The sequence below is a fragment of the Leptodactylus fuscus genome, chromosome 5 (genome assembly GCF_031893055.1).
Source record: "Leptodactylus fuscus isolate aLepFus1 chromosome 5, aLepFus1.hap2, whole genome shotgun sequence".
In the NCBI taxonomy this organism is placed as follows: Eukaryota; Metazoa; Chordata; class Amphibia; order Anura; family Leptodactylidae; genus Leptodactylus; species Leptodactylus fuscus.
Window position 1 is genome coordinate 192606736 of NC_134269.1, and position 26100 is coordinate 192632835.

At 42.0% G+C, this 26100-nt stretch overlaps 1 protein-coding gene across 1 annotated transcript in view; it reads right to left on the reverse strand.

Annotated features, from left to right (window-relative positions):
• Positions 1-3764: 3764 nt before the first annotated feature.
• HMGXB3 (HMG-box containing 3) overlaps positions 3765-26100 on the reverse strand; it is a 29001-nt gene continuing 6665 nt past the window's right edge. The window contains exons 3-20 of the mRNA XM_075274966.1: positions 25046-25220; positions 23856-24344; positions 22947-23045; positions 22506-22637; positions 20992-21338; positions 20218-20387; positions 19466-19563; positions 17397-17492; positions 16185-16331; positions 14987-15288; positions 12095-12225; positions 9907-10038; positions 8456-8640; positions 8112-8331; positions 6939-7072; positions 6029-6145; positions 5231-5440; positions 3765-4439 (exon numbers count right to left, since the gene is read on the reverse strand). Of these exons, the coding sequence (XP_075131067.1) occupies positions 3960-4439; positions 5231-5440; positions 6029-6145; positions 6939-7072; positions 8112-8331; positions 8456-8640; positions 9907-10038; positions 12095-12225; positions 14987-15288; positions 16185-16331; positions 17397-17492; positions 19466-19563; positions 20218-20387; positions 20992-21338; positions 22506-22637; positions 22947-23045; positions 23856-24344; positions 25046-25220 (3664 nt within the window). The 3' untranslated portion in view covers positions 3765-3959. The remainder of the gene's footprint in view (positions 4440-5230; positions 5441-6028; positions 6146-6938; positions 7073-8111; positions 8332-8455; positions 8641-9906; positions 10039-12094; positions 12226-14986; positions 15289-16184; positions 16332-17396; positions 17493-19465; positions 19564-20217; positions 20388-20991; positions 21339-22505; positions 22638-22946; positions 23046-23855; positions 24345-25045; positions 25221-26100) is intronic.

The window sequence follows — 26100 nt, forward strand, 5'->3', positions numbered from 1 at the left end:
GTCTATGCAATGTATGTCAGGAGGAAGTATAGGCCACTACAAGACGGGACTACACAGGCTTTATTTGAAGTCTTTTACCATGGAGACACATAGGACTACAAAGAGGCTGTAGACATAGTTCAGTGGTTAAGGAATTTAAGTCTATCTATAGGGATTATTTTCAAGGAGACCAAGTAAAGCCATTGATTTTCAGATCTGCAGCTCTTCTAAGTAAATGTGTAGCCCGCACAACTACATCATATTGAACTAGCAGCAAGAACTGTAAAATATATTACAGCATTATCTCCTTCCTCAGGACATCCCGCTACCCATTCATCATCTAGCCAGAGGAGATGTCGTGAAGAGAGTTAGGAGCAATGCTTCACAGAGAGATGTAGCAGTCAGCCATTACAGGCGGTGTAACACGGGGACATGAAACAGAAGTAAGATCACATTTTACTATTACTATAAAATGATATAAGGCGGGCGCGAACAGTAGACACCTCTGCAAGCAATACTAGCTGTAGGCCCTGTATATAGTAGACACTATACACACTTGGGCAAATTCATCGATCCCTCTACACCAGAAAACTGGTATGGAGGGTTGACATTAAGATGCACGTTAGGCGAAAGGCACTTTCCTTTTTGCCAAACATGAACCTCAAGCCACGTTGTTGCTATAGATTTATTATAACTTCCGTCAGTTTTCTGATGTCCATCTTGGCGTGGGGACAGCAGATAGATGTATGGCCACAGCCTCTTTATAAATCTCTTTGTATCTATTAGAATATGTTAATTGGTGCCGCACCAATGATCCCAGTTGGAATTTGCTTTCTAGCCCCCACCGTTCCCGAGCAAAAAGTGTCCTTGTTAGTGTTGATGCCTGATGTGCTTTATAAGCTCTGTAATGTCAGAAGGGCGGTGTCAGGCAGGAGACGTGATTCAGAGCTCCAATCAGAGGCAGCCAGTGTCAGAGATCAGAATCACACCCATTGCCTGCTCCTGCCTGACACCGCCCTCCTGACATTACAGAACTTAAACAGCATATCAGGCATCAAAACTAACAACAACACTTGTTGCTCGGGAATGGTGGGGGCTAGAGAGAAAATTCCTACTGGAATCAGTGGCGTAGCGGCAATTAACATATTCTAAGAATTTGAAATTGTGGAGCTTATGAAAAGTCCTCTTTAAGACTGGCTTACTGTACCCTAGTACTGAGCCTAAATACAATATTAGGCACCAAAACTAACAGCATTGATTGCTTGGAAAAGGTAAGGGCTAGAGAAAAACACTCCAACTGTGCCTGAATCAATGGGGCAGCAACTATTAAATAATGTAAAGAGAAGGACTTGTTGGAGGTAGTAACAGGTCCTCTTTAAATTTTCCCCACTGTGTATGGCTTGATCTCTCTTAAGAAATGTTCAGTTAGAGCATTGCTAAAAAGATACTGTAGAGCCATTTTTTTTTTGATTCCTACTACTGCATCTGAAATGAAGGTGAAAGAACATGCAATGGTTCCATAATGTTTTTGCCGGGAGATCAACATAAATTTGGTTGACAAGTACAATACAATTAGAAACAATGGCGGACAAGTGCTGCCTATAACATTCTGTATTATAGACCAGGGGCCAATACTCTGTGAGAAGTTTTGTAATACTAAACCTTTTCAGAACAAAGATCTGTCATGAAGAACACACAGGAAAAAGGTCATACGCTGTAAAATTACTGAAAAATAATCAACATATTCATGTATAAAATCGTTGCCTATTAAAAAAAGAACACTCTAAAATGCAACTGATTGAAAAGGATGGCTCAAGCATTGTATTTCTAGTCAGTGCTTAGTTGTATCTGCTCCAAGGAAAGGGTAGGGTGACAGCAAACAGAGCCACCAATGAAACTCCTACATGTTTTGTCATCCAGCTAGACTCCTGAATAGTAAAGATTAGAGATGAGCGAACACTATTCGGAACAGCTTCGAAAAGCACGCTCCCATAGAAATGAATGGACGTAGGCGGCACACAGGAAGTTAAGCAGCCGGCTGCCGGCAAAGTCTGTGTGCCGGCTGCTTCCATTCATTTCTATGGGAGCGTGCTATTTGGAACGGCTGTTCCAAATAGTGTTCGCTCATCTCTAGTAAAGATTTCAGGTATTCAGTGATATAGTACAACCCCCCCAGCTTTATAGCAAAGAAGGCTCTTAGGGTCCATTCACACGGAGGAAAATGGTGATGAATTTGGTGTGGAAGAAGGAACCAATTGAAGTCAATGGGAGGCTTATTTTTCAGCGCTGAAATTCCACACCAAATTTCTCACCATTCTCCTCCATGTGAATGGACCCTAACATAGCTAAGGCTTTGTTGACATGTTTTTTCTAGCTGGTAAAATGATGGATACCATGACAGAAACTTGCCACATGTGGGGTGTTGGGAAATCTTCATGTGTGTCATGCAATGGATTTGGCTCTTTCATTTTATCATTATTCTGTTCCTATAACAGAGCAGAACAATGGAAATAACACTTTCCACAGAATCAATGGCCAACTTTTGGGATACCAGCGATCAGGAGTATGGGGTACTGTGAATACCAATGAGAATAGAACAGAGGTGTAAATGCTCCATTCATTTTTTTATAGGACTTCTGAAATGGTGATATCCATCAGTTCCATAGAAGTTACCAGAAAGATCCTCGCTCAGTTCACATGAAGCACTCAAAGACCCCTGTTCTCATGATTGTGGGGGGTTAGTCAGACCCCAATGACAATTATACCCTATCCCATAGATATCAGTAGTGGGAAAGACCTTTTACATTATGTAATGACACAAGGGAAGGGGATAGATCAGTACAGGACTGGGCAGGTAGGTCTTTTAGAGGTCTGGGAAAGCTAAGTGACAACCTTGTAACTTGCAATACTAGGTCATTCTCAAAAACAGACAAATGGCTACTTGAAATTTTAGGCGAAGAACGGTGCAGAACAATTACCTATAATTCTTACTGCGAGCCATGTTTTTAGGTGACCCATTCTTTTCCTATCGCCCATACACACAGCTATTCCTTTCTGTTTTTACCATCCAGGCTCATTGCAACGCATAGATCTATGAAGGTTGCAGCAGCATATGGATATCATCCAGGTGCCATTTTCTCACAGACAATACATGCACTTTATGCATATAGGATTAAAAGTTTTGTCTGAGACATAATCTGGCCATACACTTTATATAGCTGTGGACTTCACATCTATACCTTCTGACGCCCTCATTCACATATCAAGTCGTCTCGACCAAGTGTGCGTCTGTTCTAAGCAGGAAGAGGGTAGTGAGAATCCAATATGGCCAATCCTTCCTTCCCCAGATATCTGCTCTTGAGAGAGAGTCAGATAAACCCCATACACATTAGAAACTTAACAATTCCTGATGAAAATTCACAGATTTAGCCAAGACTCATCTAATGTATAAGGCCATCCTTAGAACAGGCCCTCAATGTGTAACTAGTAGTGGTCCAACACCCTCTGATCTACAGAATGAAGGGTCTTGGACTATGAAAGACTTGTATGCAGTTTTCTCCTTTGCTCAAGCATTTAAATTATTAAAATTTAATAATGCAAAAAGCCTTACCAAAGGAGCTGTATGAGTGAAAATAAACAAGACCGCTTTCTTCCACAAACAGTACCACCCTTACACAAAGTTTGCATCTTGATAACATACAATACAGAGAACACCTATGGACAAGGATGGCTCCATTTCTGGAAGGAAGACGCCATGTCTGTAGTATCTTACACATAACTACATTTTCAACAATCTGACACCACATAAGCCAGCCTACCATAACAAAGTGCTTTACTCATTTCCCACCATTCATGGCAATTTTAGGCCATAGCTTTGGGCATGAAGATTTCACAGTCTCTCTCCAGCCAGCTGATTGTCACCATAGCTTGTAGAGAAATGGATGGATTCTGTAGTGCTCAATACTATATTGAAGACAGGATTACACAGAACTTGGCTGTTCCAACAACACATCTTCCTCCAAAACACTGTCTCCTAATTCAGTCTTGATTTGTGCAACACCAAGCCGGTACAGAGCGTCTCTAATAACCACTTCCCCGGGCTGACAGCTCTGGACAATGTCATGAATCTGTCTGTTCACGATCTCTCGGCTGGTCAGAAAGTCAATGAGCCTGTTATAAAGGTAGTAGTGTGTCACGTTGTCAAAGTTAATGGGGTGGTGGCGAATGTTGCTGGTTTTGCTGTCTCCGATGGCTGTGATGATCGCACTGTAGGGCTCCATCTCCCGGCATAATGAAAGTGAGTGGTGGCGAGCGGTGGGGTCACAGACTCCATTGTGCTCTGCTACTGCATGGACAATTCTTCGAGATTCAGACTTGGTGACAGGATGTAGAATTGAAGGTTCGTTGGCCATCATATCCACACTGTAGTGCCTGTCTAGGAGTTCTGGGCAGGACACGTACTAAGACAAAGGAACAATATTCGTATTTATTTACTGAAGTATTTACACACATCTTATATAAGGCTATGTTCACATGTCAGAATTTGGCACGGATTTTGAAGTGTATTCGGCCTTAAAATCACAGCCAAATTTCACCATAAAGGGGTTCTCTCATCTCAGTCTTTCTTCAGGCTGCATGCAGTGTCTGCTTCTCACCTTTTGTATTTCTCCTTCCTACCCCTCCCTCTTGCTAAAAAGCCGAAGTCTCACAACACTTATACAGGACAGATAATATGCAGATTCTTGTTCAGAACGGACTCTGTGTTATCTGTGTGTTTACATAGAGAGATAACAGCCTCGGCTTGATCATCAAACTGCAATTAGCTGCATGGATTGTCCTGATGGCACTTGTCCTATCTCCTAGGTCTGTGGTTATAGGAACATAGTGTAAACAATGGGAGGAATAAGGTCACATAGCAGGAGAACAGAGCAGAACTTCTAAAGCAATATAGGAAAAGGCTTCAATTTACATAAGCTTCCAGTATAAAAAAGGATCCTTGAGATGGGACAACCCATTTAAATCTGTCATCCCATGGTACTCAATAGGAAACAGAATCCAAGCATGACCATGACAAAATAAGTGCCCTGCTCGATCGTGGTGCAGATGCCACAGAACCCGCTGCATATAATCACTCTGCTGATAAAGGCCATTCAGCACATGAGAGCCAAAGAGGAAACATGAGTGGCAGAACGTTGGGAGGAATCTTTACAACCCCCAACCCTAAATTTAGGGAAATGATATATCTACTTACCTTTGGTGACTCTGAGGGGTCCGAGAAACATCCTTGATTCTTCCCCCACATCTGTTTTGTCAGATCTGGATGACAGAGATCGGCACAAAGGGCCACCTGTGTTGCCATATCTACCACATAGACTGCAGGCCAGTGCCGTGATGAGGCCAAGAGATCTACGTGATCCCGGGGGCTTTCTCCACGCACAATGTATTTGGATCCACAAACCACCTAAAGAAATGAGAGACATGATAATGTTCCATTTATTACACTGTTCTCAGTATTAGCCAATAATTGTGACTGGGTGCCTCTGAGCATTTTCTTTGTACTGAGAGACACCATGGCATGGGGAGCAGCAGATACAAGAAATAGCAAGTTAGTGTGAATAGTATTACTTTAGGGCCCCATGCTTAGCTCTTTCAAGTTATCTTTTTATTCCCCAGGAAAACCCCTTTGATGTGCATAGGGGTGTCCTGACTCTACAACAGCAGATGTCGGGAGGAGAGGGAGTAAGGAGAGAGATGTGTTAAAGCAAAAAGGTAACTGCCTTGGCATTACTAAAAGTGGTTAGCGTTCCCATTCATTTCAATGGGAACACCGGAGGTAGTTGCAAGTACTCGGCTGTCGCTGTTTCCGTCAAAATTGCAGCGAATGATAGTAGGATCTTTCTATTCCACATTCAAAAGGAAAAACCATTGATAGTCTAGAGCTACCTTTAAGGAGTTAACTTAAATCCCCAATGTATACCAAAGAGGTGCACTACAAACACAGTGTGAATGGACCCATAGATGTACGTTCTATTACACAGCATGGTCTTACCTGATGTGGGCAGACTTTATACAGCTTCCCGCCAGTTAAATGCGCTGGAGGTTGCTTAGTCTGAGTACCATTCTGCACAAACTCAGAAAGAGCCAGAATGGAATAACACATATTATCCTATAGGACAGAAAACAGTGAATCTCTTCAGTATGTCATATAGGACAGAAAACAATGAACCTCTTCATGGGCTGTACGATGACGGAGATGCTGGATCTTAGGTTCAAATCCAATCCAAAAAGTTTCAATGTTCTCCTCGCATGTGCCAACATATGCAGCACTCAGATCACGTTTTTACATCCATTTAGCATATGCACAAAATGTACGGATGGCCCAACCATTTACATAGACATCAATGTTAAAAAAGCATGCATATCTGTCCCTTTTATTTTTTTTTAAATGAAAGAACATGTCTGTCCAAAAAATAAATATATATATATTATTTTTTTTTTTCAAACATTTAATGTCTATGTAAAAGGTTGGTCATCCATATATGTTTTCTGCATGGTCTAAATGTATGCAAAAATGTGATCTGAATAGAGCCAATGGGAATCCTATATAGGACAGTGACTGCAATGTCTGTAAAGTGCTGTACTATACAAGTAGAAATAATTAATAATGCCATACATATACAGTCTAAAGACAAAAGGGAAAAATTTGTAGGCAACACTGAATACTGCTATCTTGTGGTTAAGTCAAGTACTACTCAAATCTTCCAAAAATAGAAACTTGTGTTGCAAACATTAAATCAAAGATAAAACCATCAGGAATATAAGAGTGTAGAAATGTAAGGATGGGAAAAGGTAATTTACAACATTTCTTTGTATTTTGACTTGCATATACATTGCAAATTATTATTGGAAATGGGATAGTCCTACAGAAATGGAACCATCCAATAACCTCTTGGCATTACCTTTGTATCTGTGGCATCCCAAGGAATCCCACAAAGCGTTAAAACCTTTTGCAGCTCCTTAGTACTGAGCTTGTTTAAGTCATCCAGCTTCAGCGTCCCATCATGAAGAAGTCTTGCAAGGGCACTGCCATTACCTGCAACCCCAAAAAAGTCGAGACAATAGTGTCAATAGAATATTGTAAAGCCCCTGGGCAGATGAGGCTCCCGAATCTAATGGGTTGTTTTACCAATGGATCCTTCCTTCCTTCCCTGCAGTCTCCTGACATTAGGCCTAAACTTTGGGTGGAAGAGCTGAAGTTCTAAAGGTAGCCATAGATGAATTTCAGCCCAACCTGCCGATTTCCACAGGACTTGTATTTCATCTTTCCTTATACAGCAGATGTCTGTGCCACGAACGATGGATGGGGCTCTTCAGTATCATAGGCAGAGTGATGTGGAAAAACTAAACCCTGATACTCACCTTTCCTCAATTCCTAGGACAAGTGTCTGGTTTTCTCTGACACCATCTGCTGGCATCCTGGGTGACATCATTGATGCCAGATTATTGCTAAGACCTGTGATTGGGTCCCCGATGCAAGTGACATCACCCAAGAGGTCAAAAGACTGCGCGAGAGAAGACTGGATGTCACGATGGAGACCTGGAGAGATGAGGAAACATTTATTTTTATTTTTTTTTCCTGAACCTTCCACGGGCCTCTGCTTACAATACTTTGGGAACTGTACAGTCTGAATAGAAACTGGAAAGTGAGCCTTGCAACTATTCCTGAAATGAACCTAGCGGGCTTCAACCATCACTAGTAAGAGCATAATACTAATTCTTGTATGGCGGACCCCAAAAATATTGGTTTGTCCAAACCCAAGATTTTAGGAAAATTGTGAACAAAACCAGATTGTTACAAACTGGCTTGTTAGTCTCTACCAAGAACAGCACAGTCATTTGTTAAGCGGCCTGTGTGCAGCTCAGTGCTATTCAAGTGAATGGGGCTGAGTTGAATACAAAGCACAGGCACTATACAATGTAAGGTGCTGTGCCTGATGAACAGTAGAGAGGCAGCAACAAACATCCAAATGCTGCAATGTCTGCAAACAGCTGACTGGTAGGGTGCTGGTTCTTGGACCCCCACTGATTTGATATGGATGACCTATCCCCTAGTATGAGCAATGTATAGCCACCTGCTACTTTCTTTATTTCCAGATTCTTGTAGCTCTCGCTGTTCACTACCACGGCTCCTCTCATAAGTGGAGGAAAGAAAGGAGAAATGATGGAGGCATCAAACTTTGTGATAGGAATGCTGGATGGGAAGGCGGCTTGCTCCAGGACTTCATTTTCCAGCGTGGACCAGAAATCCTCCATGCTCACCTCATTAGTGGTTAAAAACTCTGGCCAGGTAAACTGGTGACAAAGAAACAAGAACGATTGGTTATAGAAGGGTTTATAGGCGGACTAAATGGCAGATACATTCTAATAATGTATAAAGGAGTAGTCCCACAGAAGACAGATGGTAAAAGACATTTACCTCAATGTTAGTCAGTGTCAATGTATTCTCTATATTTCTTTGTGCAATTTCCACTTTTGGTGCCACGCCACATACCCCACAGATCATATCATTATAATCCCGGATAGTGAGGCACTCAAAGGCCCAGTATCCACAGCTCAGCAGCTCCTGCACCGACAGCAGCTCCTCCGGACTCAGCACTTTTTCTATGGGGATGAAAGAGAACACGCGTTAAATCCTCTAAATCTTAGGATATCTGAACTTACAGAGACTAGAGGTAGCCAGGATATTAATAACTATTTTATATTCTTTTTATGGCAACTCATAAAATTCAGACCCTGTGATATGAAGGACTCATAAAGGGGTATTCCGGGATTTTTTTATATGATTATTTTTTTGGAGGTGGCAGCTAGTATTATAAAACAAAACAAAACAAAAAAATCATTGTTCAACTGCTAAAGTACCTCCAATTTAAGTCCTACATGGTCCAGTCCCAGTTGGACTGGAAGTGATGATGTCATAAATGTCTTTCACATGGCCTCAGTATACAGATACCAGGCAGCACTCAATAGAGATATCACAGATGGGTGCACGTTCCAGATGGGAACTGACCAAACTTCCAGTAGTAGACTAATATAGAAGGAATGGGTGTTAATCCACAGGAATAGCTGCTTGAACTTTACTTTTATGAATATTAGGGAGTCACATCAGGAATGTCACCGTAATTCATGTATATCCAAAAACAACATTTTGGGTCATAACTAGAGATGAGTGAGTACTGTTCGGATCAGCCGATCCGAACAGCACGCACGCATTGAAATGAATGGACGTAGCCGGCACGCGGGGGGGGGGGTAAGCGGCCGGCCGGCGTCAAAGCGGTAGTACCAGGTGCTTCCATTCATTTCAATGTGTGCGTGCTGTTCGGATCGGCTGATCCGAACAGTACTCACTCATCTCTAGTCATAACCTTCATCAGACATGAGGTATCGCATCTGTAGGCAAAGCATGAATAGATGTGACACTCAATAGGATTATACGGACATTCCTGATTTGACTCCCTAACGTACAAAAGAAATAAAAGTAACCTACAAGCAGATATTCCAATGGAGTGCCGCACCATTTCTTCTATATTGGCCTATGCAACTAGTCGTACACAAACAGAACATGATGCTGTGGCCAGTGATTGGCTGAGCAGCCATGTGAGAAATGGACATGTCGACATCACTTTCAAATCAATGGGAAACTGAAGCCCCAGGATCAGATGGTGTGGCACTGGCCATGCTGGTCTCTAGTTCCAGGTTCCTTTTAATGCACAGGAAATGACCAGTCAATCGATCGCTGAGGTAGCTCACTGTCTCCCAACCAGTAGCTGACTGGTCATATCCTATTGAAATCCATAGGGAATTTGGAACTGATAGAACTTGTGCCAAATTCCACCATGTGAACATGACTTCATATTTACTTAGTCTTACCTGCCTGTCCATGCACTGACTCCAAAATGTTGCTAATGGACGTTTTGGGGTCTTCACCTACTTTTATTTGGTTCCGGATAGAAAAAAGTAGATCAAGACTAACCAGAAGCTTGTTCCCCACATTGAAGAGTCCTGAAGATCAGAAAGGGAATATTACAAGGGAACATAAAAAAGAGAATCGTAGTTAAGTGGCATGGTTCAGGAACCCTGTTATTATCTGGGACCAATGCACGCTAACAATACACAACTACTCCCTAATATGACGTTTTACACAATGCTGCCTAAATATGAGAAACCCTTAGAAAAACGAAGGGCACACCAGGAGTGTAGACGTTACCCAAAGCAACTTGTCCACCACCCATTGACTATATACATCCACTATATATATCTGCAAGGATGGTCCTGTATGTCCTTGCACCTTGCTGAATCAGCAGCAGTATGATCAGTGACAGCTGGGCTCCCCAAAGAGGAGGCCGGTACGATTTATTATTGTCCCTGCCTTCCCGATCGCTGTATACACAGTGCTAAGAAAGCTGCCATGATGTGGCTTTCTCCATGCCCAGCAGGTATGTGATCTGCAAAGTGCAAGGGCAACTGTCGGAGCTGCTGAGTCCTAGAAAACCCAGATCAGCTCTGAAGTAAGTGTTATGAGGCAGTATTCCTCCTGTAACTGGGGCTAATGTGTCAGACCCCAAAGGTCTATTATGACCTTATAGGAAGACACAATGAGTAACAACAAAAAAAGAAATAAATAGTCTGGTCATGAAGTGGTCATGAAAATACAAATGCTGACTTCTCCACATCTTATTTTTCTATGTGCACCTCCAGCCTGTATTCTTTCTTCCAGAAAAAGCGTCACTTTGTGGACTGTGTCTGGTATTTTGCAGATCTGCCTCTTCCATCTGCAATACCAGGCACAACCAGTTGAAAAGAATGGTGCTGTTTATAGAAGAAATCACAAATGGATAACCTGCGTCTCTCCTACTGTTACAGTTATTTAACAAATAGATGATTTTTTTTTTGATTTTTTTTTTGTAATTTTAATATTACCGTAAATTGCAATGACCCATGAATTGGCTGAACAGTGGATCAATGTATAGAAAAATGAGAAAATTGAGTGGATGGCATTAAAAAAAAAAAAAACTGAGCAAAATTTCGATTTACAGTACAATCTTGTAATTATATGAATTTTCTACATCTTAAAACACATCCTGCTTTTTCTATCCTAATATGAAGTGGATTTAACACTAAAAGCTATATCAGAAAATACAGTCAGCCTTATGTCCTGCTCATTAATATAGGGCAAGTCACAAATATACGGCATTTTCATCCCAAATACTAGCCCCATACCAGACCCCCTAACAAATACAGATCCCAGACCAAACCACACTCCACATCCCATGAGCTAAACCCTTATATCAGATAAAGTGCAAAAAGAACCCTTCAGCTACCTGTACCTGCTTGTTTTAGGAACTACTTCTACTCCACATGCAATAACTCTACAACATCTTTCTTTATTTCCCTGCATTCTGCCGTTCCTCTGTTATTCCTCCTAGAAATGCATGAATGGCTAGGATTGTGTTCCTCTACACACTAAGACCATGTCTGTGCCAGATAATGTAAGGCGAATGGCAACACCCACTTGTCAATTTATTCATACATGTCTAAGAGTAATAACAGAGGAATGACACAATGCAGAGTTATAAGTAAAGATGCCCCGGAATTATTTTATTGGGAATACAAGTATTCATTAAAACAGACATAAAAAAATGACAGCTGTCCTTTAATGGATACCTTAGACCATGCACACAACCGTAAGTGCATCAGAATATATTGACATTTATGGGGCTTCCGGATCCATTTCATTCCGATAACACGAAGCAGAATAGGACCTGCTCTATATCATCCGAGTTACTGGAATGGATATGGAAATCTGAAAGATTTCTGACTGCATTCCGTGATAATCTCGGCCCCCAACTCAGATGCACACATGGTTGTGTGCATGGGCCCTAATAGTGACTGCAGAGTAGTCGATCTCCAAAATACAGGAACCAGGGGAGGAGAGTATATATTTAAGAGATGTTTGCTCTTCTGGAAGAATCTGGGAAGCATGCTAATAGTAAGAATAATGCAGAATGATTGATTACATTTGTAAGGTAGTTTGTGAGATTATTTTGTTCATACATACCAGTATAGATGTCACTAAAGTTGTGTAGTGCCAGACACTGGGGGTTCAGACACACCTTCACCTGCGCGCTCACCAGCTGCAGACGAGTGGCTGTCAACAACCAACAGTCCTGAGCGCCCGCCACTGAGCTGCTGTATAGAAAAAGTACATTGTTAGTAGGACAAGTTAACACTAACCCTAAATCCTGAAGTAAGCTTAAAAGGATTCTACCATTAAAATGCTTTTTTTTCCCTCAATAACACATACGATAGGAATAGCCTTAAGAAAGGCTATTCTTCTGCTACCTTTAGATGTCTTCTCCACGCCGCCGTTTGATTGAAATACCGATTTTCTTCGGTATGCAAATGAGTTCTCTTGCAGCGCTTGGGGCGGGCTCCAGCGCACAAACAGCACTGGAGGCATCCCCAATGCTGCAAGAGAACTCTCCAGCACCGCCGCCATCTTCGTCAGGAACCCGCCTCTCTGCGAGTCTTCTTCCAGAGCTGGGTTTCAACCTTCTAGGCCTCGGGCAGAGCACATTGCCCATGCCCGTGGCGTAGAAGCTTGAAACCCAGCTCTGGAGAAGACGCGCAAAGAGGTGGGTTCCTGAAGAAGATGGAGGCATCTCTGGAGAGTTCTCTCGAAGCATTGGGGACGCCCTCAGTGCTGCGAGAGAACTCATTTGTATACCAAAGAAAACTGGGATTTCAACCGAACGACGGTGCAGAGAAGACATCTAACGGTAGCAGAAAAATAGCCTTTAATTCATGATCTCAATAAAACATAGCAAAAGGACATACAAAAAGTGAAAAGTTGGAAAAACATAACAAAAAACATGGATTAAAACTCACTGACATGTTTCGGGACTCCAAGCCCCTTAGGAGTTTGGAGTCCCGAAACACGTCAGCGAGTTTTAATCCAGGTTTTTTTAGGTTTTTCCAACTTTTCACTTTTTGTATGTGCTTTTGCTATGTTTTACTGAGATCATGAATTAAAGGTTAAATTTTACGAAAACTTGGGAATGATGCAGATCTTTCTCTTCGAATACTGAACACATGCTGCTTTGGAAGTCCCTGTAAGCAAAGGTCGTGCACCCTGAAGGTTTCTGAATATGGTGAGCTACAGACAGTTTCTTTTCTATTTTTAGGAGAAAAATAGCCTTTCTTAAGGCTATTCCTACTTGTTATCGAGGAGGAAAAAAAACATTTTAATGGTAGAATCAATTTAAGGCTTTCTGCTTAAAGCCCTGTATTGTATGTAGGACAGGTGGTAGAAGAGGCTCCTTACAAGTGATCGGTCCAGGGGTCAGTTTCAGGGGTCCTCAGGGTAAGTCATAAATAACTTAAGTCCAGACAACCCATTTAACAACAAGGGTACCTTGTTTGGGTCCCAACCATCATCCACCTGCAAACCTTACCTACCCTGAACACTGTAATATAGACAGAGAGCGAGAGAAGCTTAGCAGCTTTTTGGCATGAAAGTCACAATTTTTGCACAGATTGGGACTTTTCATTTTTGCACTGCCAAATGCTATAGCGAGTATGACCCCTCATAAATGAGATGCACCTTCCCCCAATTCAATACCAGTCTCTAGAAAGCTGTCCTATAATGTATAGAAAAGCGACTGTGCTCTACTAGCCTATACACAGAGATACAGCAAAAACACATCAACTGCACTCTATATGTTTTTATACAATGGAGGTCAATGAGCTACTTATCCCACTTTATAACTATATATACATGGCCCTTCTTCAGGGTAAAAATATACAGGACAATACTTAGATGACAGAGAAAGAAGGAAGTTGAAAGAAGCAGATCCTTATAGGCGAGAAGGATGTTAAAGAGGACCTTTCACCACTTTTGGGCACATGCAGTGTTATATACTGCCGGAAAGCTGACAGTGCGCTGAGTTCAGCGCACTGTCGGCTTTCCCGATCTGTGCCCGGTGTGAAGAGCTTACGGCCCGGTACCGTAGCTCTTCTATGGTCAGAAGGGCGTTTCTGACCATTAGCCAGAGACGTCCTTCTGCCTCGCGGCGCCTATCGCGCTGTACTGTGGAGCGGGGAGGAACGCCTCCCTCCCTCTGCTCACAGCGCTCGTCCATAGACGAGCATTATCAGGAGAGGGAGGGGGCGTTCCTCCCCGCTCCACAGCACAGCGTGATAGGCGCCGCGAGGCAGAAGGACGTCTCTGGCTAATGGTCAGAAACGCCCTTCTGACCATAGAGCACTACGGTACCGGCACCGTAAGCTCTTTACACCGGGCACAGATCGGGAAAGCCGACAGTGTGCTGAATTCAGTGCACTGTCAGCTTTCCGGCAGTATATAACACTGCATGTGCCCAAAAGTGGTGAAAGGTCCTCTTTAAGAAGCAGTGACCTTCTCTAGTCTGGGACATACAGAAATGTCTCCGCAGAATATGTCAATGTGTTACCACAATGTACCGTAACATATTTCTAGAAAATGTAAAGGTTTTTTTTTTTTATATGGCAGTCAAGGGCTCTGTTCAGTTGTGCCTGACTACACGTACTAGGGATATCCCACTGAAATACGCATCAAAATACAATGACTATTCCTTGCACGAGTGAGGGTTTGCAGCCGGGTTCAAATCCTACCCAAAAACGCCAAAGATTTTTGTGGGAAAAAAAACATGAGCTGCAGAAATAAAAATGCAAGTATTAGCCTCATTGAGTGACAATGGGGCTTATCCTTGTGCAGATCCATAGCACATCAAACTACATATATGGCAGAAATGAGAATGATGATGACTAGGAAATATGTGTTGGATGAGATCCAAGCAAACCCCTGATGGCCATCAATGTTTGATCATGGACATTAGAGTCCTGTCACAATGAATGGGGCTATTAAAAAACAAAACAAAACAGTACAGTAATAATAAAGAAAACGACTTACTTCTTATCACCCTTAAATAACTGGGTTCCACACAGCAGACACTGGTCAGATGGCGACTCGTAGACGTTGGCCCAGGAGGTTTGCTCTATGGTGACGGTGCCGTCACTCACATCAGAAAGTACTAGACGAGAACTATTCAGCTCTTGGATCAAATTGAATGTCTCGGATAACTCTGACTCATTCTCAGGGATCAGAACAGTCTTTCGGATTAGCTGCAGAGTGGACTGACGCTGGATTTCTTTTTGCGCTTGTGTAAGAGAATCACGCACACTCAGATCAGCGGCAATACAAACCGGGGATTCCTGTAGTACAGACCAGATTGTCTATCAGAAATTTGGAAAATTCCCTAGTGGTGGAAAATGCGGCATCAAATAGAGGCAAAGGTGCAACGTCTGGGTTTTCTACACTTTCCAAGACGGATTGCCCTGATTGCAAGTTTGAGTACGAGATGTCACATGACAGTGGCACCACACATTGAGGGGGGTTATTATCGCTGTTAGTTTATAGCCATAAAAAGGTACAGTCTTTGTGACATGCCGATTTTTCACCAGAAATTGCACCTTTTCACAATGTTTCTGATACTCCTAAAGGTTTTTAAAAGCTTGGGGGGCTGTTGCAGCGAAGGACGGGATATGAGTGAGGCCTTTACAGCTCGACTCATTCTTATGCCAGATAACTGATGTAACAAACGCTTAGAATCCACCTCAGGTTGAAAGCTACACCGCCATCGGGCATAGATTTAAGCTTCAGGCATATGGTCCACCCGAGATACACCAAAATTAAGTACTTTTAATCATCTTGGTGCATATGTCACCAGCGTAGCCTATAATTAGTAGTGGCGAACTATATGGCGAACAACCAGTCTATATACAACACGCCAGTCTTCATAAAGCAGCCCCACCATGTTCTGTAGCTCAATGCATAGATAAAATATACAGCTAATGAACACATAAAGGACATCCTATATGCTTTAATATATACTGTATTTTTGACCCAAGGAGACAATGCATCTTGCTGGGCAATATAACGAAAACTTGTAGTGACCTCAATATTTATCCACTAATATTAGGGACCAGCTTGGAATCGGATGGGATTTTAGCTAACAAACCAAGCCTGAGCTGACTTTTTATGATATGTCTTATTAAGACCCCTATAAAGACCAACATGTAATTTACATTGAAGAGGGATAGATACTCACGGGTTTGGCTTCTTTTTCTAGTTTGTCCTTTGTTAGACTGAATCCACAATTGGGACATGTTTTGGGTTTATGCCGATTGGTGTACATGAAGTTGCAGAAAGGGTTTTTACACTTTCCTCTCCCCCGTTGTGTAGCTAAGCCCAGGTCCTGTTGTAAGAAGAAAAATTGTAATGTATTATGCATTCATTTTTATTTATTTTTTAATTATGGCCCTGTAGCACCAAGTATAGATATATACTTAGATAAATATTAATTTCTACATTCTGAAGCAGATTAATTTTATTGTTAAAAACACCATTGCAAATTTTTGATGCAGGTCCTGTGCATGTATCCTCTGAGGAACAATTTAAAGGAAACCTGCCCCATAAAAATGCAGTCTAATCTTCAGGGAGCATGTTATGGAGTGGAAGGAAATGAGCCAACCGATATATCCTTTTGTGGGGGAAAAAAAAAATCAATATAACTGAATCCACCCTTTTATATATCACTACTCTTTGGGTATGTTCACACAACAGAATTTCACACTAAATGTGAAGCAGATTCCGCCTCAAAATCAGTCCCAAATTCCTCCTGAAACCATTCTCCATTGACTGACCGCATTCACTGAAGTGAATGGGAGGCAGAAATATATTGCCAGACAGGTGGGGAATTTGGCCAAGTATAAAAATTCAGCTTCAAATTCCTGAAGGTGAATTTTTCCAGGTAGGAAAAATTCCACAGTGTGAACATACCCTTTCTATGACTAGAAGCAATCATCTAGTCATGGGAGCGGTCCTAGTGATTGACAGCCCTCCGTATATGACTATACATAGAGATAGCTGCCAGTCCTTAATAAGACCGCCACCATGGTTAGATATAGATGGATAAAAGACAAGTTATATGGACTCTTTTCCCACAAACCTATCTATCAATCTGCTCTGTGGCTCCTGCTCTATAACATGCCACCTCCAGATTATATGACATTTTCATGGTACAGGTTCCCTTTACAGCACCCTCTGGTTCACAAAACAAAATTCCCCAATAAATTCATAATGCATGGTTAATATATAAAATAAAGTGCTCATGTTTGTGCCAGACATTTTCTCCCTGTCCTCAGACTTCCAAAGCACAGTGTGAACAGAACAGTGTGAGAAGTTGGAGGCCAATTTACAGAAAGGAGTTGGTGTCCATTAGGCATTTTTGTGAAACTGTGTGTAAGTGATCTAGACCTACCAGTGCCACAGGGCAGCTATATTTATATGATGGGAAGGAGTCTGTCACTACTTTAAGCTGTGGCTGTGATACAGGAGCCTGGAGCTCTGCCCGTACCTGTGGATAGTAACAAGCAAGAATCAAAACATAGTAATAAATTGCTAGGTAATAAAATGATAGCAAAATAGAAAAAAAAAATATTACTGCAACAAATTAAAGGGGCTCTATCATTGGGAAAAGTCATTTTTAACTAAGCACATACTTGCATAGCCTTTAGAAAGGCAATTTCACACCTACCTTTTGTATGTAAGTAGTTTTTGAATGAGACCATTTTTATTCATATGCTAATTAGGCTCCAGCGAGCACAGGAAGTTCTCAGCGAGCACCCTCTCATCTGTGTGTACAGCACAGGCTGCTGCTGACTCCTCTGCCTGCTCTGACACACAGCACAGAGGACTGCTCCCTGACAACTTCCTGTGCTGGCTGGAGGCTAATTAGCATATAACTAGAAGCGGGCTCATTCAAAAACTACTGAGGGAATTAACATACAAAAAGTATGTGTGGAATAGCCATTTTAAAGGCTATGCAAGTATAGGTTTAGTTAAAAATGACTTTTCCCAATGATAAAGCCCCATTTAAACAAAATATGTTCTTCTAGTGCAACTCATTTCTGGCCTGATAATGAGTTAAATGTGTACTGTATATGGTTTACAATAAGAAATCTTCTCTACTACTTGCTTCTTGCTCCGGGTGCTGGTGATCGCCGGGAAAATGGCAGCGCCCATGTGCCATCGGGAAAATGGTGCCTTGGTCAGCTTTGACAGAGGCGCCGGAGGGGTTGATGCCCACGATCGGTGCAGGCACCAATAGTGGTCATTAGCGCTGGGTGTCTACTGTATAAAACAGTAGACACCTAGTGGATATGCCGGCTCCCGAGCAGTCGCCAGATTTAAATACCTGGCATCCGCCGTACTAGGCGGGAAGGGGTTAAAGAGGTTTTCTGGCCCCAACAGCGGTTTTCATGCCAGTGACATAGGTTACCAGTATAGGATCTTCTGGGGGTCTGTCCGACCAGAAGAGCCATACCCCTTTAATAGAACAAGTGTCGTATCTGCTTAGTACTAATACAAGTGATCCTGAGATCAATTAGCTTTTTCCATATGTCACATTAACTGCAATGTTTTCTCACCTCTCTGTTAAGAGCAATATGAAAAATGTCCATGACTGAAAACCCTTTTTAGGCCGGGGCCCCATGTTGCTTATTACAGTACCTGGGATTCTGGTTTCTTCCATCCACATACTGCAGAACAAAAACCGCAGTGAAAATGCCGCGATTTCAAAAAACATAGCGCTTTTGTAAATTGTAACATGTCATTTCTACAAATGCTGGTGTTTTCTATGTAGGTATAAGAGGAGCAGAAAGTCCACAGATCAAAACTCTTCAGACTTTCTGTGGAAAACATTGCAGTCTACGTAGGGTCTTAGCCTTAAAGGCATTTTCTCATAAAGGCAAACACTTTCCTTATGCTCTAATAAGGCATATTACCAACATAGAGGAGGGATCCCCTGCTTGATTCCACTTTTAAAATCCAGCATGAACATCTGCTATGTAAAAGGTGTTGTAGATCTTGTGGACTAGCACAACTGTGTATTACATGGCCAGCCATTGCAGGAGAGATGTGTGACTACATCATCATTTCCTTGATGATAATGGCTAGTCGCCTGGGATTCAGTCCTGCGGCGACCAGCCGATCACACTTCTGAATGGTGAGCCAGTGATCAGACTGTGGGCCACAACATCACTCTGGCTGGATTCACACTTGCATTGGAGACTCTGCCGCAGAATCCACCTAAAATTGGCAGAGAAAAGTCCTGCAAGGAGAACTTTTCTCTCCACCAGTTTCAGTATAAAACCAGGGGAAATCACCCCATTATAGACAATGGTTTCCGTGTGTCAGGGTCTTTAAGCAAACAAGGTCTCCTTCTTTTGGGTCCCCATGCAGACAGGAACAATGGAAAACGGAACTCTAGTGTAAACCTAGCGTAAAATGGCAAATGTAATCCTATAAAAATGGAGTACGTCTTTTTACCGTAATGTCCTGAGACCCCGGCTGCTGTAAGACCACTTGACCAAGCTGCTTCAATGTACTGGCCTTTAGCCCAGTGGATGAAATAAGGTTGTGTGTATCTATAAGACATATAAAAGCAATGTGATCTTATATTGAAAATTGTAATAAGAAAATTTTACTTATACATATATATATTTTAACTTTTTTTTTTTTTTTTTTTTTTTTTTTTACCCTTTTAATAAATGACATGGAAGATCATAGATGGATTTAAATTTAAGTCCCACTCCAGACATTTTTCCTTTTTAACCCCCAGCCCTTAAAAGAGGTTGTCCAGACAAAGAAACATATTTATAAAACAGGCCAGGGAAGGGGATTTAAAAAAAAAAAAAAAAAAAATGCTTCGATGTCCTCCCATCGTGATCCTTCTTCTCAAAGTGAAACTGCTCACTGGCTAAGACGTCTCCGATCCCTTCCGCTGACTGAAGAATTCCTTGGCAAAAAACATGGGGAATCACAGGTAGTGATGTCCTGTGTCCTTTTCTTAAGCCACTGTTTGGCCTCAGTGGTCTCGTGCAGTGAGGACTTGCATTGGAGCAGCAGAACCGGATCGCGATGGGAGACACTGGAGTACCAGGGAGTTTGATTTTTTTTTTTCACCTTCCTCAATGTCATATTAAAAAAGTTTACCCGCACAGGGCAACCTCTTTAACTTGAGGACATAAAATGTATTTTGACTTTAAGATAAAAATGTATCATGATTCAGAGACTATTACCAGGTTTTAAGATGGTCAATGTACTGCCGGCACACTCCACACTGATCCCACGGTTAGTATTGGCCGGGGCTGGGAGTATTGCTCTTATAGGTCTGGAAGCAGCGGCAAGTGGTTTAGCGGCACACTTTGTCTCTGCTTTGTGGGCTGATGAAGCAGAAGATGGCTGCGGCCTACAATAGAAAGAAATGTAACATAAAACTAATTCTAAGTATCAATCCAAATCTTACTGTACATGTAAGATGCAAGCGCAACAGTAAATATACCACATACCACTAACTATATATAGACATTTATTAACCATGGGAGAGGTGATGAATGTCCGCTGGGGGCCATGTTGTTGAAACCTTCATTCATTACTAGAACAGGAGATGAAACCAGTGGATTCCGTTATCGACTCAGGCTCAACCGCAGCCTGTTCTTGGGAACAGGTTCGCAACGCTGACATAATAATACGTCATGGGGCAGGAACTAGTTAAAACATTATAGCCCTGATGAACAAATCCTAATTTTGTAGATTTGTTGTAGTCACAGATCAGGCTCTGTATTAAATTCACAAAGGTAATGATGAAAAAATGGTAAGGAAAAGATGGAGGAAAGAATAGTGTGTATCTATACAACCTCAGTGACTAACCTCATATATGCACAGATGGCTGTGGCTGCTGCACATGTACTGTAATATAACAAGGATTTACCTCAACAATAGCCAAGATTTGTTATTGTGTTCTGTACAAAACCAACTCAATGGCAAAAAATACTATTAAAAATGGCACTCACTTTGAAGAAGAGGCTTTTGAACGTCCAGCTGGTTTCTCGGTCCTGTTGGTATCAGTTTCTGCTAGGTGTATACTCTTCACCAGTTGTGTCTCCCCCTGGTTAGACCCCTGCACCTCATCACTGTCTTCTGCGATAAAATGAGAGTCTGAAATGATCACCTCTTCCCATTCGTCACTGTGGGCCGTCGGGGTGGCTTGAAGAAGATGACTGACTGCTTCAGTATTCTCTTTCTCTGTTGCCTTCGAATCACTTGCAGCAATGGCAGACTGCTCCTGAGAATCTGGATTTTCTAATGGCGGTCCAGTAGTATTCGATGAGACTGGATACTTTTCTTTTGCTACTTTCCCCTGGAAATGACGTAAAAAAATCCTAAGCATCCCGATGATATATGACTCAGAAGCAACTCAACTTTTGCATGCATCATCATCTTCCCCCAAAAAATGAAGTAAAAGGTGATCAAAAAGTTGCATATCCAATAAAACTACAGCACGGCCCACAAAAAAACGCAACCCTTCTCAAAGCTAAAAATTACGGGCAGCTGTATAAGTATTTATTTAATATTTATATTGGAAAGTAGCAAACCATAACAAATACAATAAAAAGTATATAAATTTGGTATCACAATAATCATATTGAACCATGAGGATAGGTCATCTGTACCAAAATTTGTCACTAGCCTGGAAAAACCAGCGCAGCGTTTCCGGCCCATGCGGCCTTAGCCACAAATCCAACAGTGTGCTGTTCAGCAAACTGTTAGTTTTCCCGGTATGTGCCCCTGTGGTGGAACTATTGGTGCTGTAAGGTACGCCCCCTCTGACAGAACTATAACATAGCCGAGTCTAAGGACGAGTACTGTCAGAGGAGGGGATCGGGCGTTGATGCTGAGCTATGAGGAACGCCCTTCTGACAGTGGGAAGATATCGGTGCTAAAACTAACGGCACTGATAGCGCCACCACGGGTACACATACTGAGAAAACTGACAATGCACTGAATTCAGCATGAATGACACACGTGAAAAAATTGCAATAAAATGAGCGTGGTTTAAAAGTGTCTAACTTTATGACACGGTTTTGAGAAATGAAAGTACGAATATGGTGCAGAATTTCTTACACAAATGGCACCAAGATTGAAATAGTGTAAACGTGGTTGCAGATTCAATTGGGATAGCTTTTTTTGGCATGTCAGAAAAATGAGCCAGAATCTTGGTGCATCGGAAAGTGAGAAAGATTTATGAAGATACATAAGGCAGATTTATATCTATAACTATGAGTAGGATTTAGTATTGCTCTTGTACCCTGTTGGAGGGAATTCCTTCAGTTATTTGGTGTGAGAACCCTATAATGGGCACTATATCTAATTTTTCTACACCTCTATGTATATGACATATCAGCCAATATGTGACACAGATGCAGTGTACAAAACACAGTACACTATAACCCCTATCGGACATTCGGTTATGGGACTGCTCCTTTTAATAAACAGCAGGTATACTCAGCACTGAAGGAATACTCACTTTTGGAACCCATTTTCCACCCAGGAACTGATTGCAGAGGGGACATTTAGGGGGTTTGTGTCTTGTCACGTAAGTAAAAGTGCAACTGGGGTTAGTGCAGCTCCCACGCCCTCTTCTGGTGTATGTTGTTGCCTGCAGGGCAGAAATAAAATGTAAGCTTCCGACAATAAAAAAATAAATAAAAATAAATAAATCTAAGAACGTAGATAGAAATCATAGGACCATATAGTAGAACTCAGAATGAGTCCTGAGCTTCACCGAACTTTGTTACAGTGAATCAAATCACTGTTATATTTCAATAGATCAGTAAAGGAGAGCTGGTTTTCTTACTTTGGGAGCTCTGGGTCCTATGGTGGTCACATTCCTTGCCTCTATGGCAGGCGCACTACTCAAGACAGTCTGTGTAAGATAATACGTAAGAGAAGATAAGACGGGACTCACCAGCTTAATAGTTCGGGAGGGTTCAGTAAGGGAGCGACTTGCCAAGGGCATCATAATATACTGGGAGGCAGGCGGTGCAGGGCAATGATCATCTGTATCCTGTGTAAGACAATAGAAGTATAGGAGAAATAAAAAGACTGCAAAAATACCATGTCAGTGTATAGATTAAAGGGGCATTCACATGAGACATTTAGCTTTAGATCATGTAAATAAATGGCTGGATCTGGTCTCTGCATCTTTATTCCCCATACAGGGATCAGTGCAGCGCATCATAGAACATGGTGGATTTTGGAGGATTAGACAGTGCTATAGAAGTTACATGAGTGGCCGCTCCAGTCCTAAGAATTTTTCTACACTGTATTTTTGTACAATGCAGAGTTGACTTCAGAACATTTTTATTTGCATCTAAATATATGTGAGCGTCTCTTGACATGAACTACAATAACCCCTGTACCTTCTTGTACAATGTGACCTCACTATGTGCTTTATTACTGAAAGTACAAATATTCTTATATAGAAAGTCCTGGCAATTTGTTTTTTCCGTAATTCCCAGAAAAACTGTATGGAGGGGCAGCGTGCATCCTCGGTCACTGCTCCATACAGACCGCCTGTGTAGCCATATATTTTGTTTTTAAAACCGCTTTAGGCCGGGGTCCCACATTCCAGAAAACCTAAATTTTTTGGTGGCATTTTTTTGGTTCAATTTGTGTAATTTTTAGGGTCCACTGCAGTCTAACCAGATATGGGATATTACTATGGAGAGAAGGAAATAAGTGGCCGCCCCTGACCAGTGGTTCCGCTCATCTTGTGGAGATAAAGGATAATGGAAATGTATTTTTATTTTTCGCAAATACTAATTTTTAGGCTACAAAATTTCAACTAAGACTAAGCTATATCTTCTTGCATTACCTGGATTGCCATGACTGTGAGAACGGACATTTCTGACTGTGTGAGCGCTATGCCTCCATCGTCTTCAATGACCACATTGGCAGCTGGGTAGGTGCTTGTCTCCCCAATTTCTAGGGTAGCATCATTAAGGATGATTTCTCCTGCCAGTTTCTCAGGCAGGTGGGTGTATATGCCCCCAGGAACAACTTCTTGTACTGTATTCGTTGGGGTGAAACTTGCCCTGTCCTCAGTTAGGCCTTCTAACTCAGTCAACTGCTCAGAAAGGTTAATCTGTCCAGGTTCCAAGGTAATGACTCTTTGTCCTCCATTATGGGATAACGCAGCAGATGGAGCCAGGACCGCCGTCTCTCTGGGCTGAGTGACGCAAATATCGAGCCGCTGATGTTCGTTCTCAGGGAACCTCTTCGGAATCAGGATGTATTCTGAACGAGGGAGGATCTTTCTGAAGCCTGGGACATCGGATATGGTGGATGTGCTGGATTTTATGTTCTGTTCAAAGAAGAACAAAAATTACTTGAAGCTGGTCGGAAACGTTGACATATTTTATTGTTGTTGTTGGTTAGGCTCTATTCACACTTACATTAAGCCTTAATCTGTTTTGCATATAGGGTTACTCTACAAGAAAAGTTAAACAGCCTTGCAACTACATTACAGGTGTTTTGCCATCTGGGGCCGTTTTTGATACTTAAAGGGGTACTACTATTTTCTGATCAGTGGGTCCCTGCCTCATGGGACCTCCACCAAAGTCAGAAGTTTGGGACTAAACTTTAAAGAGACAAAGTGTAAGCTTGCAGCAAGAGCTTGAGTTTAACCTGAAAGGGGTTATCTAACCCAAAATTGATTTTGATACTAATAACTTATCCACACAGATCAGTTGCTCTGACAACTTCCGTACACTAAAAGCCAATAGTACATGGACAGCGCACACAGCACACCTCCTATTTAAATAATCGATGCAGCCCTGCCTACTTCATAGTGGTGGTACTGAAGAATTGCAGAGCTGTTCCGAATACTTGAGTAGGATCAGTGCTGCACTCACTCCCTTCTACTAGTTGATCTATACAGGGACTAAGTACCCACATTCTACATACTCATGACCTATCTTATGGATAGCTTATCAGTATAAAAAATAATAATTTGGGACCAGACAACCCCTTTAATGACTGTCCTGTATATCAGGGAGCACTCACAGAATCCAATCCTTCCTTCTCCAGCTTTGCTCGCTCCAGGTAATAGCTCTTCTCAGCCACACTCAGAAGTTTCCAGCTCTCACTTATCTTCTTGTTAATCTCAGACTGGGGCAGATGCGGCACCTCTTGTTGGACTTTCAGGTAGATGTCATAGTAGTAGAGTAGATAAGCAGATCTAGAACATAAAGTGTCTCTTAGATTATATAGTACAGAGGCTATTGTTTTATATTCATGGATTGCAGTAATAGAACTTGTAGCACAGTGTCCCATAAACAGGTACGCTCCCAGCCAAGCATTTGGACATCTCAAACTATCATTGGAAAGAAAAGGAAGCAGATTTTGGAGCACATTTTCAGAATCGGCACCAAAATCAGCTTCCAATTCCTGAAGCAGAATTTTTCTGCCTGATGAATTCAGTGTCAAATGCCTCCATATGAACCACCTCTTAGAGGACCTGTCTCCTCTCCAGACATGTCTGTTTTGATTACACCCTTCCCGTTCTGCACCATACTAGTACAGCCCAGAATGGGGATTTAAAGAGGATCTTTCATGTCCTCTGACCTCAGAAAGCTGACAGTGTGATTCAGCACACTGTCTGTCTTACCAGTATGTGCCCGGGAGCAAAAGATATTGGTGCCATTAGTTTTGGTGCCAATATCCCTCCACTGTAAGAAAGGCGTACCTTACAGCTCAGTGTTATCGCTTGACAGTACAAGGTTATGGAAAAATACTATCAGAGGGGACGTTATTCACAGCCAAGTGATGACGCTGAGCTGTAAGACCCTTACCCCATCCTTCTGATGGTGGAGGGAAATTGGTGCTGAAATTAACGCCACCCATATTTCTGGCACCCAGCGCATACTGGCAAAACTGACAGTTTGCAAGAATTCATCGTACTGTCAGCTTTCTAGCAGATATAATACTGCTGATGTTGCAAGTTGTTTTACAAAGCAGGGTCTCTGCAGTAGTGCCTGAGAATAGAGACAACTCTCATTGTGGGCATTTAGCCATCCAATGTCATGGTCAAACGGGACATGGCACCTGAGGGGTTCTGA